The 18716-nt window shown below is 45.3% G+C and overlaps 1 protein-coding gene across 3 annotated transcripts in view; it reads right to left on the bottom strand.

Annotated features, from left to right (window-relative positions):
- LOC123757634 (contactin-2) overlaps positions 1–18474 on the bottom strand; it is a 184295-nt gene extending 165821 nt beyond the window's left edge. For 2 of the 3 annotated variants that reach the window (XM_045741476.2, XM_069326939.1), the window contains exon 1: positions 18286–18474. In XM_045741476.2, coding sequence (XP_045597432.1) covers positions 18286–18328 — 43 coding nt within the window. In that variant the 5' untranslated portion in view covers positions 18329–18474. The remainder of the gene's footprint in view (positions 1–18285) is intronic. The other variant, XM_045741475.2, reaches the window with a different exon arrangement.
- Between the last annotated feature and the right edge of the window lie 242 nt (positions 18475–18716).

The raw sequence follows: 18716 nt of genomic DNA, 5'->3' as shown, positions 1-18716 counted from the left end.
GTTGTGCTGATTTTACAAGATTCACTGAAAAATGGTGAATAATTCCCTCCCTTAGGATTCCCTCCATGAGCTTGCAGATGTGTGAAGTCAAGCTGATCGGACGGTAGTTCTCCGCTGATCTCTTTGAACTTCGCTAATGATTTTGAAAATACATCACATGAAAGACTGGTAAGGAAATTATAGCCTTGTTTTTCAATTTACCCATTCCTCATCTGAGGATGTTAGGGATCAGGCAGTGGCTTCGTTGCATGCTAGGTTTTCTGTGTTGCAACAAGGCAGGTTGGTTGCCCGGTTGGAAGCCCTAGAGCTGCCCCGTTTGGATTTTAGAGATCAGAAAATCTCCCGCTTCCTTCTCCCAAATGTCTGAGGGTTTTGGGGGCTGTGGCAGGGTTTAGCTTGGGATGAGGCTCAGGTGGCTTCGGAGGATTGCCCCTTCCGACTTCGGGACGGAGGTTGAGCCCGATTTCCCCACTGAAGCTTCAGAGTCGGCCCAGCAGGCTCCATCTCCCGTGAACTCAGGGGGAGTCCACTTGGAGTGCTTGGACCCCTTTTGATCCTGCCTGGGCCCTTGTGCCTTCTGGACAAGGTTGTTCTTGCAGGGCCAGGGGTTTTTATATCCTCTGTCTCTGCATGAATTTGAGTTGGGTGCGGCTCCCCATCCCTCTCCTCAGGTTCATTTCCAGGGTGCCTTTGGGTTCCTCGGATACACCCTTCCAGAGGTTTCCTTCCTCACGGAGGTTCGGGAGGCCCTTGGTGCTTACCTCCTGCGAGACTCCGGTTTACACCTCAATCATGGATCCATCTTCCTTTGAGTTCAGTACTTCTTCCCTGTTTTGGGTGTGTTACGAGATTCTGGAGTCTTTCTGGCTGGCGGACTGCCCTTTTTCCTCTTTGGGGGCTTGGCACAGGATTTGCCGGGCCTGCACAAGGTGGTTTCCTCGATGTTGCAGGTGTTCTTGGGGGGCCCCCGTGGAGTATCTCAATGAGTGCCTCTTCGCCCCTGCACTTTTCTGTGATGTGGGTCTGGAGCAGTTACATGCTCAGGTTCCCTCTCTTTTGGCTGCTTTAGCGGCAGATGACTGACAAACTCGCAGTCATTTGACTTGAGTCTTGTGCTTCTTTGGTCTTCCTGAGCTGTCCTCAGATTAACTTTTGGAGGATGTGGAGGCTTTAGATGTTGGGCATTCGGCCAGAGTTCTGGTTTCAGCTGCCGAGGTATCAGCTCGCCTGTTGAAGCTGTTTACACCGATCTCTGGGAAACAGTTTCTATGTTTTTTGCCTCTCGTCTTCTTGTGTGTCGGCAGGCCATCCCCACTCTCTCATTAGATTAGGCTTGGGCCCTGGCTTTGCAGTCTTCGTCTCCGTTTATTTCCTTGTTGTTTCCAGAAGAATGCGTTACTCAGTTTTTGTCGTCCACATCAACCAGTTGCCACCCTATTTCTGGTATGTTGGTTCTCTGGGGAAGGAGGCGGGGAGGGGGGTTGCGCTTATCTCGGGGTGGTTGTGCCGGGGCTCAGGTTTCGACAGGGCGAGGTGAGCTTTTGGTGCCAGTTTCTGAGCAGGTGCATCCTCTGGGGCCTTCTTCGTCTGGTCGGCGTGGTGGTAGCTCTGCACGCAAGTCGCCTTCTCACAGGTCGCATCGGCCCTTTCGCAGGGCAGGGTGCCCTGCCCTGCAAAAGGGTCGAAAGGGCCACCCCATCAACGCCCTGGACATTGATGGGGGAAACTGGCTCTGTTTGCCCACGCTTGGTTCCACAATTCATGAGCTTTTCACGTCTTCTCTTCCAGCCTTTAGTTGAGTAGGGCGGCTCCTCCTCCAGTTGAGGGTGCAAGGCTGGCAGGGCAGCCTTCTTCCCCGTCTCTTTGACAGGTCATCTAGAAGTGGGTTCGCTTGGGCATGGTCGAAACGACTTTGTCCCTCAAGTGGGTTTCTCGCTCGTTTCCAGTTCCGAAACGGGACTGAGCGGATCTCTGGTTCATTCTGGACTTATCCCTTCTGAACCGTTGGATTCCTTGCCCTTCCTTTTGGATGACTACCTTGTCCCAGGTCAGACTACTTCTCAATCTCATCAACACCTTTAAAATATAGAACAAGTTGGAGGATATTAAAATGTCAAATGTAACACAGACAAGGGGCAACAGCTTCAAAGCTCAACAATCCACTACATAGACAGAAAAACAGTTTTGTCACCCATCTGGTTATAAACCTATGGAACTATCTACCCACCAAAGCTGTAAATTTCCAGACATTACATCACTATAAAGTCCAGATAAAAAGAACCCTCAGGAACAATGGTGAAGACTGACAAGCCGCTGGCTTCCCACCCCCTTTGAGGCCACTAGGGAGATAACATATCATAGATAAATTCAGGAAACAAGGTAAATGATTATTGTTGTATGGTAAACACCCAAGCTGTGAGACATGCCTGTTTACAATGAGTTGGTAACTCAGGTCATCCTATCATCCATTCAAATCAGACAACACCCACACTCATGAACCACTCAAACCGAACCCTTTCATGGGAAAGATGGTAAGGGGCAGGGATAGAAAGCAACTGAGGGTCAACCAAAGAAGTGTATTTTATTACATTCAAGAGGATTTCTAAGAGGGAGCTCTCAGTAGCTCGCTGAGCTAACCCACAAAGTCCCCTCTGTAGGAGACTGTATATCTGAAAAAGAACAAATTAGTAAATAGAAATATGCAGCTAAGGCTTAGATACTGGAAGAACTGCCCCCCCCCCCATCACTATGCCAACCTCCATGAAATTTATAATTATGAAAGAAAACAGAACGTTTATTTTGGGCAACGTTTCTTGCTCAAAAGGCTGTGCGTATTAGTGGCTTTAGGCATAGTACTGTATGTACTAGCTCTATCTAGAAATCCAACATTCTGTTTGTAAGTCATCTTGAATGTGTGTACAGTACTTTTATCTGAATAAACATTTATATATTATTTATTTATTTATAAAATGTTTAGCCAGCATGGGACTGTCAAATTAGTACTGTAATTGTTTTCACATAGGTGAGGGTAGCGAGGCTGCAGGAACACTGCTCCTTGTAACATGGTCCACTTTGACACTCCACATAACACTATCTCCACCCAGGTTCAGGTTTAACAACATTAAGTTCTCAAACACTACTTGCGGCAAACATGCATCATTTTGTGTACCAACATTTAGCACACTGTACTTCATGTAAAATATAAAAGTACTGTACACTATTTTTTCATGATTTGGAATTTATATATTTTATTTATTTATTTATTTATTTATTTATATACAAGAAGGTACATTGGGTTTGTGAGAAGCCATAGCATGGTATTTACAATCTTGTAAAGCCACTAGTACGCGCAGCGCTTCGGGCAGGTCCTTAATCTAACATAATTTTAAGTAGGAAAATTCTAGCGGAATTAATAAAATGATAACATACACATTGCAAGAAAGAACAAAAATGAGATGAGAGAGATTAGTAAGTATATTAAAGCACATTGGTATATTAAAGCTTTGATTGCATTGAGAGGTTGAGTGGTAATTTAAACGAAGATTAATAGGCACCATACAGCAAATTGAAACCACATACAAGACAGCAATGATCACAATGGTAAAGTTGTTTGGATTGGGTACATGAAGATTAGAAGATTGGGTAGCACTAGATACAGTGCAATTTTAAAGCAACAAGGCAGAAAACTATGAAGATGAAATTAGATATTTTTTAGTTTTGTATTTGAATGATGCAAAAGTTGGACAGCTTTTCAATTCATTAGGGAGTGAATTCCTAGACTAGGTCCCTTTATTTGCATAATGTTTGCACAGATTAAGTTTGACTCTAGGGATATCAAAGAGATATTTATTTCTGGTGTGGTGATAATGGGTCCTATTACATCTGTCCAGGGAGAGTTTCAGAGCAGGATTTGCATTTAAGAATGGGGTTTTGTAAATGTAGTTGACACAAGAGAATGTGTGGAGTGAGATTATGTTTAGCGAGTTAAACAAGGGGGCCGAGTGCTGTCTGAAAGCAGAATTTGTTATTATTCTGACAGCAGATTTTTGCTGGGTGATGATGGACCTGAGGTGGTTTGCAGTGGTTGAACCCCATGCACAGATACCATAATTAAGATAGGGATAGATTAGTGCATAATATAGTGAGATGAGAGCAGAGTTAGGTACATAATATCTGATTTTGGAGAGTATACCAACTGTTTTAGAGACTTTCTTAGTTATAAGTTGTATGTGGGTGCTGAAGTTGAGTCTCTTGTCTAGGAATAGGCCAAGAAACTTTCCATCATTTTTACTACTAATGTTAACATTGTCTATCTGAAGCTGAATTGCATTTGTTGATTTGCTTCCAAATAAGATGTAGTAGGTCTTTTCTATGTTAAGTGTTAGTTTGTTAATTGACATCCATAAGTGAACTTTTTTTAGTTCATTATTAACAACATTATTTAGTGTATGTGGGTTAGGGTTAGAGTAGATGAGGGTAGTATCATCAGCAAACAATATAGGTTTCAGAATGTTGGTGACATAATGCAGATCATTGATGTATATAAGAAATAGGAGAGGTCCCAAGATGCTGCCCTGTGGCACTCCAACAGTTATTGGTAGAATGGGAGAGGTTATATCATTGATGGCTACACATTGGTGTCTATCACAAAGATAGGATTGGATATAGTCCAGAGCATGGCCTCAGATTCCATAATGATGGAGTTTACGTAAAAGGTATTTGTGATTAACAGTATCAAAGGCCTTTCTCAGGTCAATGAAGAGTCCTACCGGAAACTCATTTTTGTCAAGGGCTGAGTAAATTATATCAAGGAGACTAATAATTGCATCGTTGGTACTCTTTTGGGACCGGAAGCCAAACTGACAGGGGAAGAGTATGTCGAATTTTACGAGGTAGGAGTAGAGCTGTTTGTAGATAATTTTTTCAAATATTTTTGATGGTATGGGTAGGTTTGATATTGGTCTATAATTGTTTATGTCTGCCGGATTGCCTCCTTTATGAACTGGCATTACTCTTGCTTTTTTAAGGATATCAGGGAAGGTATGACACTAGGGATTTGTTGAACAGCAGAGCTATAGGTGGCGCAAGGGCTTGGGAGGCACTCATGTATACAATGGATGGGATTTCACTGAAGTTCCCAGCCTTGGTTTTTAGTGAGTGTATGATGGACACAACATCTGTCGGGCTGACTGGTGAAAGGAGAAGATAGTTTGGATAGCTGCCTGAGAGATATGTGTTGATATGTGTCTGGGTCTGTGGGATTTTACTGGCGAGATTAGCACCAACTGATGAAAAGAAGGTATTAAATTCATTTGCCATTTCTAAATCAGTTGACGGTGTATAGCCTTCCTTAGAGTGTGTTATCTGGTAGTGGGAGTGTTGTTTAGTTCCTAGGATAGTAGAGATGGTATTCCATGTGGTTTTCATGTTGCCTTTTGCTTCCTTGAATCTAGTCTCATAATATGAAAGTTTAACTTTTCTTATGATACTGGTAAGCACTGATGAGTACCTTTTAACTACTTCCTTTGTAACTAGGCCAATCCTAAATGTCTTTTCATATTCATGTTTTTTGTCGATTGATTTGAATATGCCACTTGTGAGCCACGGATTGGTTATTCTTTTGTCAGTTACTTGTTTGGTAAGGAGGGGACAGTGAGTGGTAAGGAGTTTGGTAAGGAGGGGACATAATCCCTTCCCCAACGGAAGGGATTATACATCAACGAGTGCTTGACTAGGAACAGACAGCAACTCCTCTACCGCCTGCGTCAAATCCGTCAACAAAACCCAGATGCGATTCATCAGTGCTTCGTTAGAGATGGATTGATAAAGGTGAGAAAAACCGCAGAGGGCAAAATGTTTACAATTGCTAATGAAGAGAACCTCAACACCTTCCTCTCCCAATGTGGTTTGCCTCACCATATTATCACTCTCAATGAATTAACTTAATTAATCCCCTTGTCAACTAGTGGGGCTAGGTATCCTAAGTCTCCTTGTTTCATTTTTTTTTACTTAATTTTTAACTTACTCTTCACTAGTCATTTACTGAACTTAATTGAGTGCATTAATATTTCTTCAGGTCTTATTAATTACACAGTCATAACTGAACTATTTATAGTTAATAATCATTAGCTTAAATTTGCCTATGTTTATTATTCAACTTTTTCTTTCATTTCATTTATTACCTAGGTTGCCTAGCCTCGCCATACTCCCTTGCTCCATTGTACCCCTGGCTTTGCCTGTGTCTCAAATTGCAAATTGTTACTTACAGTGTACCTGAGAGTACTTGTAAGCAATCTACCTCATTTTTTCTTTTTTTTTGCTCAATTTGTTTTTGTATTGTATAGTCTTGTTTATATCTTTGTTTTGTATTTCTATACCTTTTGTTTTGTATAGTCCATGTTTATGTTTTTTCTTTCATTTCATTTATTACCTAGGTTGCCTAGCCTCGCCATACTCCCTTACTCCATTGTACCCCTGTAAGCCCCTTGTAAGCTACCTCATTTTTTTCTTTTGTTGTTCATATTGTGTTTGTTTTGTATAGTATTGTTTATAAATTTTTCCCACTTTTATAGCTTAATTCTACTTTGTAATTTTCCTTTCTTGCCTTGTTTTCCGGCAACCAGCTTTTTTATGCAGACAAGTATAGACCCAGAACTAAACCTCTTATCCACTATCTATGACAATCATCACTTTAATGATCTAAATTGCAAATATTTTGCAGCACATGATGTAAACAATGTATTAACTCATAATCACAATATCTCTGTAATCAACTTGAACGTTAGATCCCTAGGTAAACACTTCGATGATGTTAGTGCCTTGATTGAAACTATTGACAACACATTCTCTTTTATTATACTTACTGAAACATGGTTGAAAGAGGATACTACTCAACTCTTTAACATGCCTAACTACTCGGCAATTCACAACTGTCGTCAACTTCAGAGAGGTGGTGGCACTGCTCTTTACTACCACCAAGAACTAACATGCTTAAAAGAAATTAGAACTAGAGACTGCTATGGGGAGTATATCTTCGCCAGCTTCAGAGTCAAGGGTGCCGAGTCTGTCCTGTCTGTGGGTGCAGTCTATAGAATTCCTAACACTGATGTGTCCGAATTCAACTCAAACCTTAGAAATCTAATACTCAATAACAGACTGAACAAAAACCATCTAATTATCGCAGGGGACTTTAATATTGACCTCTGCGAGCCTGAACACCCTACTGCTGTTAGCTTCCTCAACTGTATGAATTCCTGCTTCCTCATACCCTTAATCACTAGACCTACTAGAATCACTGATAGCACTGCCACGACTCTAGATCACATCTGGACAAACATAACCTCTCCCCTTACTTCAGGTATAATCACCGATAGCACTACAGACCATTACCCCACATTTCTCTTAACTAACATTAGCAAACCACCTCTAGAGTCAAGAGAGTTAAGTTTTAGACTGCACAATGAAACTGCTATAGACAATTTTATAACTGCTGCTGATAATGTCAACTGGGAGTCCGAGTTAGGTAACATAAGGGACATCAACCTAGCAGTGCAATCTTTTCTTCAAAAAACTCTTAGTCTTTATAACACCCACTGTCCTATGCTTACAAAACAAGTCACAACCAAAAGGCTTAACAATCCCTGGCTTACAAAGGGAATACTTAAATCCATTAATAAAAAACATGACCTTGAGAAGAAGTATAGGTTAGGAATTGTCTCCAAAGAATTCTCAAAGAATTACTCATTATTGCTATCTAAAATAATTAGACGAGCCAAAACTAAATACTACGAAGATCATTTTACCCAAATAAAGAGCAACATTAAAAAAACTTGGAGCACAATTTCACAAATATTGGGATCAAAGAATACTTTAAATAACAAACCAACACTCCTGTCCAATTATGATGGTCAGCTTTCAGCCTCTGATTCTGCTATTGAGTTCAATAGGTTCTTCTCTTCCATTGGGTCATCCCTTGCAAATGATATTCCATCTTCCAGTACTGACGTTAAGGACTATCTTACAGGTAACTATCCACAGTCTCTGTACCTAAAGCCTATTAATTCCACTGACGTCAATGACATAATCCTTTCCCTTAAAACCAAGTCTAGTGCCCTTGAGGAGATACCAACTTTAATTTACAAAAAACCAGCGTTGAATGTAATGAAACGCCATTTTCTGGGTGAGACCCGGAGGCTCCCCGGAGCTTTACCGGCTGATATGCTAATGTCAGACTTTGGCATCAGTCATGTGTATGGAGTTCTAGGGCCTACCGGGGACCACGAGCCAGAACCTGGCCCCCTCAGAGAGGCAAGGGGAGCAATGGCCTATAGAAACCCCCGTGTGGTTGGAAGCATTCTATGTCTGCCATCGACCGGGTCAAGCATCCAGAAAGGTAAGCATTCCAAAAAAAACCCTATTCTGGTGAAAATTGCTACCTAAGCCGAACTAGTGAATAGAACTCTTCAACAGAAAACAAGGAAACTAGTGTGACGTCATACGTCACCGCGCCGCTGTCTGCGCAGCTCCCCCCTCCCCGGGAGGGGGAAGGGGGAGCCCCAGACCTCCCACGCCGGCTATCCACCCATCAGTTCTGAGGCTGGATGTCAAAACACGCCGACCGGAGGGAGGGAGGGTTGCCGGGGAGCCTCCGGGTCTCACCCAGAAAATGGCGTTTCATTACATTCAACGCTGGTTTTTTGGGTTGAGCCCCGTCGGCTCCCCGGAGCTAACTACCCACAGAGGAAGGTCAAAGGGACAAAATCGGGAGGCGGACACCACGCACCCCTCAAGGAGGCGAGACAACCGGCAGCAAACGCCAACCCAAGGCGCCACAGCCCCGAAAAACCCGGGAACAACACGAGAACCACGAGCAGCAAGGCCCCTGCACGAACACCAAAAATCCATGCCCGAAAGACTGCAAGGCCACGTCGCCCAGACGGCAGCGAGAGCAGCGAAGCCACGAACGCCACAGGCATGAGGGAAGAACACAGGCAGCTTAGCCGCAAGAACACGGCTGACCACCCGGGACACCATCACCCGCGAACCGGGAAGAACAGAACCGGATCAACGCAAAACGCGCTCCGGACCCAAACGCCGTGGCACGCAAACAACAGCAGAGGGCCGCCACTGAACACAAAAACGACACACCCCCGGCCCGACCAACGAAGCACCAACAAACCCTGGACCCCTCCAGAATGCAGCAGCCCCACCCCGCGCCAGAAAAGATGGAGACTGCTGCCATCAAACAACCAAAACGTTAAAACCGAAGGAGCAAGAAAACACAGCAAACCGACCCCCAGAGGCAAAGGCCCAAAGGAAAGAGCCGACGAAAAAACACACCGGAACCGAAGGGGCACTACCAACCGAGTAGAAGACAGAGCACGCTGACCAGAGACCAGGATGGTGCAAGCGGCGCACGAACAGGCCGGAGGTGAAATGACGCACAAGACAGCTGACTAACGGTGCAGAAGCAACACCAAGACCGAAAGCAAGCTGAAGCGGCTCCGCCTGCGCCGCACGAAAAGAGGCGACAGTATGTGGCAAGACGACGGCCCCCAACCCCCACTAGAAAACCAAGCCGAGAGTAAACCAAGCTAACAAGAGGAACCACCTAAGAAGGGACAGGAAAAGGAAGGACCGCCAAAATACCCCATACTGCCGCCAAGAGAAGCACGCAGGTGGGACACCAACCACGAAGCCACCCGACCACCAACCGGAGGCGAGACCACGAGGCAGAACATAAGCAGCCCCGACAAGGCCCCCCCGAGCCCAGGAAAAAGGCGGAGCCGCGAGAAGATCTCGGGCGCGACCACCGAAACCCAGGCAGCACAAGGAGGTGGAACGTCTGCCGAACAGAAAAAACTCCCCGAAGCATGCAAGCCCGCCAGGAGTTCAGAAACGACGGGTCCGACGCGAGACATCGCAAGAACCCCCCAAAAAAAAAAAATAAAACAACAACAACCGGCAGGGCAAGATAGAAAAACCAAAGAAGGCGGAAGGGTCGCCGCCAGAACAGGACCCGAACCAAGGGGCACGAACAACTGCAACAGACCGAGACAAAGAAGCACATCACAGGACACAGGCTGACCAACGCCTAAGAACACACGCAGAACATCCCTGCTGCAGAAGAGGCAGGAGGAAAGAGCAGAAGCACAAAAAAAATAAAAAACAGGAGAACAACCAGGGGTGGACAATCAGGCAGGGACAAAAACCCCACGCAATCCCCAGGCACAAAACGGCAGCAAAGTGCCACTCCACAACCGGACACAGGAACAAGGACACGCCACTGTGAAACACGGTACCAATGCACACGTGCAGCAGCAGCAGCAACAGGCACCACTGCAACATGCAACATGTAAATAGCAACTCCCCTCTGCAAAGGCAGAGAACGGAGCAGGCAGACCCCAGACAGGGCCAACGGAGACACGACAAAACCCTGCAGGCCCAGAAACCTGCACCAGGTGACCGACGGCGGAGAAACCCCGCTCGATACCTGCTGGATGAGGTACTGGGAGCTCTTTTACACCTCAAGCCCGGCCCAAGGTCAGGCCAGACCGGCCAGAGGATGGCCCACCAGGCAGCTGCTAGGAGCAGTCCACCGGCCCACATACCCCCACAACCAGGACGGGCCGGAACTGCCATACGAAAACAGGCCAGTGCGCCCTGGAAGTCCACGGACGAACCAGCAAGAAGGCTTATGCTCGCAAGTAGGTCGTGTAACAAGCACAGACCACTGATGGTAATACAGTGTTCCCCAAAAGTGCCAATAGCACAACTGCACTCCACTGGTACTATCCCGCAAGTTCTACCAGATAGGCGGGACCCAAGAGCCAGAGCTCAAATCCTGCAAGCACAGCCAGGAGCCTCACCAGGTGAGTACAGAACCAACCCTACAACCCCCACACCTCCCAACATTAAAAAAGGAGGGTCCCCTGAATGACTCCAGCATAGGTTGGACATGCACATGAGGGGGACAGGAAGGGGTGATAAAGGGACAGTCACTGGTGTGCGAACGGTCTCAGTCGTACAAAATTATACCTAATGACAGGTATAGAAACACCGCTGCATCCAGCGCCCGGCCAAAAGACGCCAGACCGCAGAAACTCACCTGGCGAATGGTGGCTCGAACTTGACACGACTCAACCGTGCCCAGAAGAACTTGGGAGCACCGCCAGGTGAAGACGCCAGAGCCGGACCCTGCCGGACCCGCAGGAGAACAGGGAGAGGCGAAGGAGGCGGTCCACACCCATGACACAGGGAAAACCGCGGTGTCCTCCCCACAACTGGGAACCAGGACACCCCCGGCGCAAAGGGGCACATACCGCAGCCAGGGAGAAGAACGAGAGGCGAAGCACTGTAGCAAAAAAGGGCGCAAAACCCCAGCACTGAACCACCGCCCAGACCAAAACAAACTCCACGGCGCATGCGCATAACACGCTGGCCGAACCGCACACCCTCCCTGCGGGAAGGCGCCAGCCAGGACTATTGCACGAGAAAAGGAGCCAAAAGAGGAAGCAGGAACAATAAAACCGGCCAAAGAAGCCAAGAGCCCAAAAAAAGGGAACCCAAACGGGCGACAAGTAGCCCAACCGGGCGACAAGTAGCCCAACCGGGCGACAAGTAGCCCAACAGGGCGACAAGTAGCCCAACAGGGCGACAAGTAGCCCAACAGGGCGACAAGTACTAGGAGCCGACAGACGTTCCAATAATGCGGGAAGTAGCGAAAAACCTTCCCGTACCCTCGAGAACACAGAAGCCAACACTAGTCCCGAAGGCACACGAAGGCGCAGGCGCACCCGAGATCAGAAGTCACGTAGAACCCCATCGAACGGGGAAAATGACAAAAACACCGTCCCAAAAAGCGGGGAAGGAAACATCCACCCACAGGACGGAACCAACCGACTCAAAGGCCAAGGAACCGAGCCCGGGGAGGGGCCGACGTCCAACAGCACGTACGGCGAATGGGGAGGAAAGACCCCACTCCGCGTAACCACAAGCCCCGCCTAGAGGGGGATAAAACCCCCCACGGGGTCTAACGGGGCCAAGGCCCCCCCAAGTCAGCCCCTCCCCAGCCCCGGGAACCTACACGACAGGCCCCGGGGCCGAGCCGTTCCCCCAAAGCCCCGGCCGTACCAGAAAACCAGGGCAGCCGTGAAAACACTAAGGAAGGGAGCCCACTGGCAGACTCATACAACACGGCTGGAGGAACAGGCCCAAATGCCCCCGTCACTACCCCGGAAGGGGAATTCCCCGAGACCGCCCGAGTCTCTAACACCACCAAACACCCCGCCCTGAACCTACAGACGGTAAGGAACCGGATGCAGGCAGGAAGGGTGAACCAGGGGAAAGACAAGGGGGCGTGGATGGAACCGAAGCAACCAACACCCCCAAGTCCCAAAACGAAATACAACGGGGCAGCCCCGGGGCTCCCGGGGAGGAAACCACGAGAACGTTGCCACCACCAAGGCTCAAGTGCAACGCCCCTGCTGCCCGCACCCGCTTTGTTAGCACAACCGGGTAACCGAGCCACAACGAGCAACCAAACTCGCAGGACACCGGGTCGAAGGTGTCACCGACCCCACAGGCAGCAGACGGAGGCAAAACAGAGTCACCCAGAGACAAAAGGTGAGAGCAACCCTCAAACTCGCTGGAAGCGAGGGGGGGGCTCTGGGGTCACATCCATCGGACCCGAGCGCCCCCAGGGGTTTCCCAGGGTCCCGAGCGTTTACTTTAAGAGGACTCGCGCTCAGGTAATCCCAGGCAGGGTACTGCTAACCGGCACCCAAGCTACCAAACAACTTTCTAAGAGCTGAACCCCCGGGACGTGTACACTCACGGGGACCTAGCAGGGGGTACCACCAGAAATACTCAGAACACAAGGGACACAAGGGGCAAGAACGAAGGCAGACCCCCCCACCAGGTATATAAACAAAAGAAAAAGAAAACCCCGCAAGAGGACAGCGTACCCAAGCGGAACAGAGCCGGCCGCTATGATTGGTAAAGACAAGCTGCACAGTACCCCGCGCCCCACCAGTGCAAACACTGCCCCTTACTCGAAGGCGAACAAGGGAGACAGAACACCCGAGCACACAAAGAGCGGCCGAAAACCAAGCAGTAAACGGCCAAGCAGGGGCAGGACCCAAGGAACTTGTGGAAGGTGGCCCCAAGCCCCAAGGGCAGTACTTACAGGGCACCTAGGGAAGGGAACCCTAGGCGCATGCAGCCCGAGTACTGAAGAATCACACCCGGCTCACGCACCACCTAGAAAACAGACACCACACTCTAGGTACAGTGCTGAAACAACCACTGGAGCCGGAGCACATAACCATTGCCTATAGCATCAGCCGAAGAACTGATGGGTGGATAGCCGGCGTGGGAGGTCTGGGGCTCCCCCTTCCCCCTCCCGGGGAGGGGGGAGCTGCGCAGACAGCGGCGCGGTGACGTATGACGTCACACTAGTTTCCTTGTTTTCTGTTGAAGAGTTCTATTCACTAGTTCGGCTTAGGTAGCAATTTTCACCAGAATAGGGGTTTGTTTTGGAATGCTTACCTTTCTGGATGCTTGACCCGGTCGATGGCAGACATAGAATGCTTCCAACCACACGGGGGTTTCTATAGGCCATTGCTCCCCTTGCCTCTCTGAGGGGGCCAGGTTCTGGCTCGTGGTCCCCGGTAGGCCCTAGAACTCCATACACATGACTGATGCCAAAGTCTGACATTAGCATATCAGCCGGTAAAGCTCCGGGGAGCCGACGGGGCTCCCCCCAGAAAAGCCTCCAGATCTTTAGCCCCTGCTATTGCATTGCTCTTCAACAAGTCACTTGAACTCCAAACCTTTCCAGATATTCTAAAAAAAAAGTGAGAGTAACGCCTGTCCACAAATGTGGTGATCTCACAGATGTTAACAACTACAGACCTATATCAATCCTGCCAAACTTGTCAAAAATTTTTGAAAAACTAATCTATAAGCAGCTTTACTCTTATCTAGCCAAACACAATATACTTAGCCCTTGCCAATATGGCTTCTGACCCAAAAAAAGCACTAACGATGCACTTATTAGTATGCTTAACTCGATTCATACAGCTCTTGATAAAAATGAGTTCCCTGTTGGGTTATTTGTGGACCTGCGTAAGGCTTTTGACATTGTCAACCACCAAAACCTTCTTCTTAAATTACATCATTATGGAATCAGAGGACACTCCCTGCAATACCTCAAATCCTACCTTACTGACAGGCTCCAGTATGTTTCTGTGAATAATTCAATTTCTCCCACCGTACCCATCAACATTGGTGTTCCTCAGGGCAGCATACTTGGCCCTCTCCTCTTTCTCATCTACATTAATGACCTTCCAAATGCCTCCCAACACCTCAAACCAATTCTATTTGCTGACGACACAACCTTCATTTACTCCAGTCCTGACCCCCTTGCTCTAAATGCCACAGTAAATACTGAGCTAAATAAAGTCCATCTTTTTTTTTTTTTTTTTTTTTTTTTTTTTTTTCCTTTTTTTTTTGAGATATATACAAGAGTTGTTACATTCTTGTACAGCCACTAGTACGCGTAGCGTTTCGGGCAAGTCCTTAATCCTATGGTCCCTGGAATACGATCCCCTGCCGCGAAGAATCGTTTTTTCATCCAAGTACACATTTTACTGTTGCGTTAAACAGAGGCTACAGTTAAGGAATTGCGCCCAGTAAATCCTCCCCGGCCAGGATACGAACCCATGACATAGCGCTCGCGGAACGCCAGGCGAGTGTCTTACCACTACACCACGGAGACTGCTAAATCTTTGGCTAACTGCCAACAAACTCACCCTTAACATTGACAAAACTTTCTATATTCTGTTTGGCAATAAATCCTCTAATCAATCTCAAAATAAACAATACCCAAATTTGTAACAAATTAGATGGCAAATTCCTTGGCATTCTCATTGACCACAAGCTGAATTTCCAGGGACACATTCTAAATATATCAAAAAAAGTTTAAAAAACTGTTGGCATTCTTTCTAAGATCAGATATTATGTACCCTGCCCTGCCCTGGTGACTCTCTATTACTCCCTTATCTATCCATATCTCAACTATGGTATTTGTGCTTGGGGCTCTGCTACCCAAAATCATTTACGTCCTCTAATTACTCAACACAAAGCTGCTATTAGGACAATATCCAACTCTGGCCCCAGACATCACTCGGTACCGCTACTCAAATCTCTGAATATGTTAGACATTAAGTCACTGCACATTCTCTCATGTGTATTATACATATATAAAACACTAAACTGTAATGCCAATCCTGACCTCAAAAGCTTCATAGAAGGTTGTAACAGAACCCATGAGCACCACACCAGAAATAAATACAGTTTTGATATTCCTAGAGTACGACTTAATCAAACTAGAAATGCTCTACAAATCAAGGGACCCAGATTGTGGAATGACCTTCCCAACCATGTTAAAGACTGTACCTCTCTCAACCAGTTTAAGATAAAAACGAAGCTATACCTAATAAATTCCCTGTAACCTACCTTACCCCTCTATTGTCAACCAATGTCTGTTTTTTTTAAAGAGCGCTGTTTGTCGACAGAATTGTATTTGTGCTGCTTTTTCAGCTATGTTTTCATTCCATGTTTTCATTTTACTCTTTATGCTCAATTAGTATTATTTTTTTTTTAGATATATACAAGAGTTGTTACATTCTTGTACAGCCACTAGTATGCGTAGCGTTTCGGGCAAGTCCTTAATCCTATGGTCCCTGGAATACGATCCCCTGCCGCGAAGAATCGTTTTTTCATCCAAGTACACATTTTACTGTTGCGTTAAACAGAGGCTACAGTTAAGGAATTGCGCCCAGTAAATCCTCCCCGGCCAGGATACGAACCCATGACATAGCGCTCGCGGAACGCCAGGCGAGTGTCTTACCACTACACCACGGAGACTGCTCTTACCACTACACCACGGAGACTGCAAAAAGCTTTAGTCATTTAAGTTTTTCATGCCCGAAACGCTTTGCGTAATAGTGGCTTTAGGCATTGTATATACTAGCCCTATCTATAAATCCATCACTCTTTGTAAAATCTCTTGTATGTATGTACCTTACCTAAATAAACATTTGATTTGATTTGATTTGATTTGAGTGTTGTAGAGGCTTAGAGTTTTGGAGAGAAAGAGGTTAGTTGATGAATTTATATCCTGTGTATTATTGAATTCAGATTCCCAGTTAATATTGTGAAGTGCATTCGAGAGATTACATAAAGCCGATTCACTGTGCAGCCTGAATGACAGTTTCTTGCTTTCTGGTGGTGTTATGTCCATGTTTGCTATGAGGAAGGTAGGATAGTGGTCAGTTGTTCTGTCACAGATTACCCCAGATGTAAGGGGAGCTGTTATATTAGTTCATAAGTGATCCAGGGTAGTGGCAGATGTTTGAGTGACTTGGGTGGGCTTGGTGATTGTGGGGATTAGCATATAGGAGTGCATGCTGTTACGGAAATAGTCAACTTGAGGGTTGTTTTGAAGACCCAGGTCAATATTGAAATCACCTCCCAGAATGATGTGATTTTTGTTGAGATTGTTATTTATGATAAGATTCCTTACGTTGTCTGAGAATAAAGCTATGTTGGTATTGGGAAATCTATAGATGGCACCGATGGTCAGGGAGGATTTAAGGAATTTACTGGAGAACTTGGCTAAGGTATATTTACAATAGTCGTCTCTATCACTAATGACACTATTGCAGATGAAGGTATCTTTGTAATATATTGCTGTACCGCCACCTTTTTTATTAGGCCTGCAGTTATGAATGGCTTTATAACCAGCTAACTTGTAGAGTTGTGTATAGTCTTTACTTAGCCAAGTTTCTGTTAAAATGATGAATGATAATTTAGTACCTAGTGCTGTGAGTAGTACATTTATATCATCAAAATGTTTACGAAGTGATCTAACATTTTGGTTGTAAACTGATAAGCAGGTGCTATTTAGGAGTTTGTTTTTTTGCAAGATTTGCTGTGTAATACCTGCAATAATGATGGTCAATGTGCCGATTTGTGTGGGTATGAGACAGAAGATTTCGATCAGGATCAATATCAGTAAGCATATAGATACAATAATGTCATGATACAATTAGATAAGCAATTACAGGAACAGTTAAATACTAAATCTGCTGTTAATAGAAAGTAATTATAGCAAAACACAACAATAAATGCAAGTACACAAAAAAATAGAAACAATTAGAAGTATAATAAAGATGACCATAGATGCCCAGGAAGGATACACAAGTTTGGTGGAGAAAACAACAAATCAGTAGAGACTGTGAAGATTAATATATAACAAAAAATAATGAGACAAATGATCATCATAAAGTAAAATAATCTTAAAGATAATTAATTTTATATAGCTTAGTTTTGAACCTATAATTAGTATGAACTTAAGACAACAAAATGAGCTCAATAATTAATTTTAATAACCGACAAATGAAAGTTTAATTAAAATTTAAATTTAAAAAGAACAGGGTAAGATTAGATTTAAGAGTAAAAGTTTACAATGATACTGAGGTAGATGCTTACATAAGTGCATGGAGACTAGACAGATTAATTAGTAACTTGTATGGATGAGAGAACATTAGTTAAATGGTAAGACAGAGACAGCGCCTTGGACCAGGTTAGATTAAGTTAGGTTAGGCTCTAACACTCAAGAGTTATTTTCAGTATTAGCATTGGGCGGGTTCAGGTTCTGAGATATACCACAATCATTAGAGAAGGCCAGTAGTTGTTGGTCACACTATTTCCTATCTTTTCCTGCACTTTCCTTCTTTACAATGATTGTTCCATTCTTAGTGTAGCACTGTTTGATAAGACTAGGGTTTAGTTTGCGAATTTTACGCATTGCATTGGAATGACATGCATTGGTAAATTTTAACTGGTCTGAAGTCTGACTGAATATTTTACAATGTATATTCTAACATTTCCTTGCTAGCAAGATAATTTATAACATGCACAAAGTTTACAAAAGCCTGAGTAAAAGTGTGGTGGGTTGTGCGGGTGCGACCTGACCAGGGAACACCTCACCCTAGGCCAGGCTCCCTCCCCGACCCGCCCAAATATATATTAATAAACTAATGGCAAAATCCCAATACAAAACTTAATCTTAACTTCCTAAACTTGAGAGGAGCGACAGTTGAATATATTCCTTAAGTGTAGAGGAGTTTGGGGTGGGCGTAGTGGACAATGGGAGGAGCCATGGAGGAGTGGAGGAGTGTAGCTCACACACTGCTAACTTGTCTCACTCTCACAAACCTGGCAGTATATAGAGAAGCATCAAGATGTCCTTAACGGTCATGTCTACATGTTTGAGTGGAAGAGAGGAGTTGAGGTGTTCAGTGGCCCATAATGTTGGGTCACTCGTGAGGTGTGAGAGAGAGCGGCCACCTGCCTCCAGCGACCACCGACCACCACCCACCTCACACTCCACCTTCACCGCGCCTCTACCAACCTCACAACACTGGTTATCACCACTACTATATATACTCTCTTCACCAATAAGCAGATGTATGTATGTATGTATGTATGTATGTATGTATGTATGTATGTATGTATGTATGTATGTATGTATGTATGTATGTATGTATGTATGTATGTATGTATGTATGTATGTATGTATGTATGTATGTATGTATGTATGTATATATATATATATACATATATATATATATATATATATATATATA

This window comes from Procambarus clarkii, chromosome 19 (assembly GCF_040958095.1).
Source record: "Procambarus clarkii isolate CNS0578487 chromosome 19, FALCON_Pclarkii_2.0, whole genome shotgun sequence".
In the NCBI taxonomy this organism is placed as follows: domain Eukaryota; kingdom Metazoa; phylum Arthropoda; class Malacostraca; order Decapoda; family Cambaridae; genus Procambarus; species Procambarus clarkii.
The sequence above is the reverse complement of the archived record's forward strand: the minus strand, read 5'-3'. Positions and strand labels throughout refer to the sequence as shown.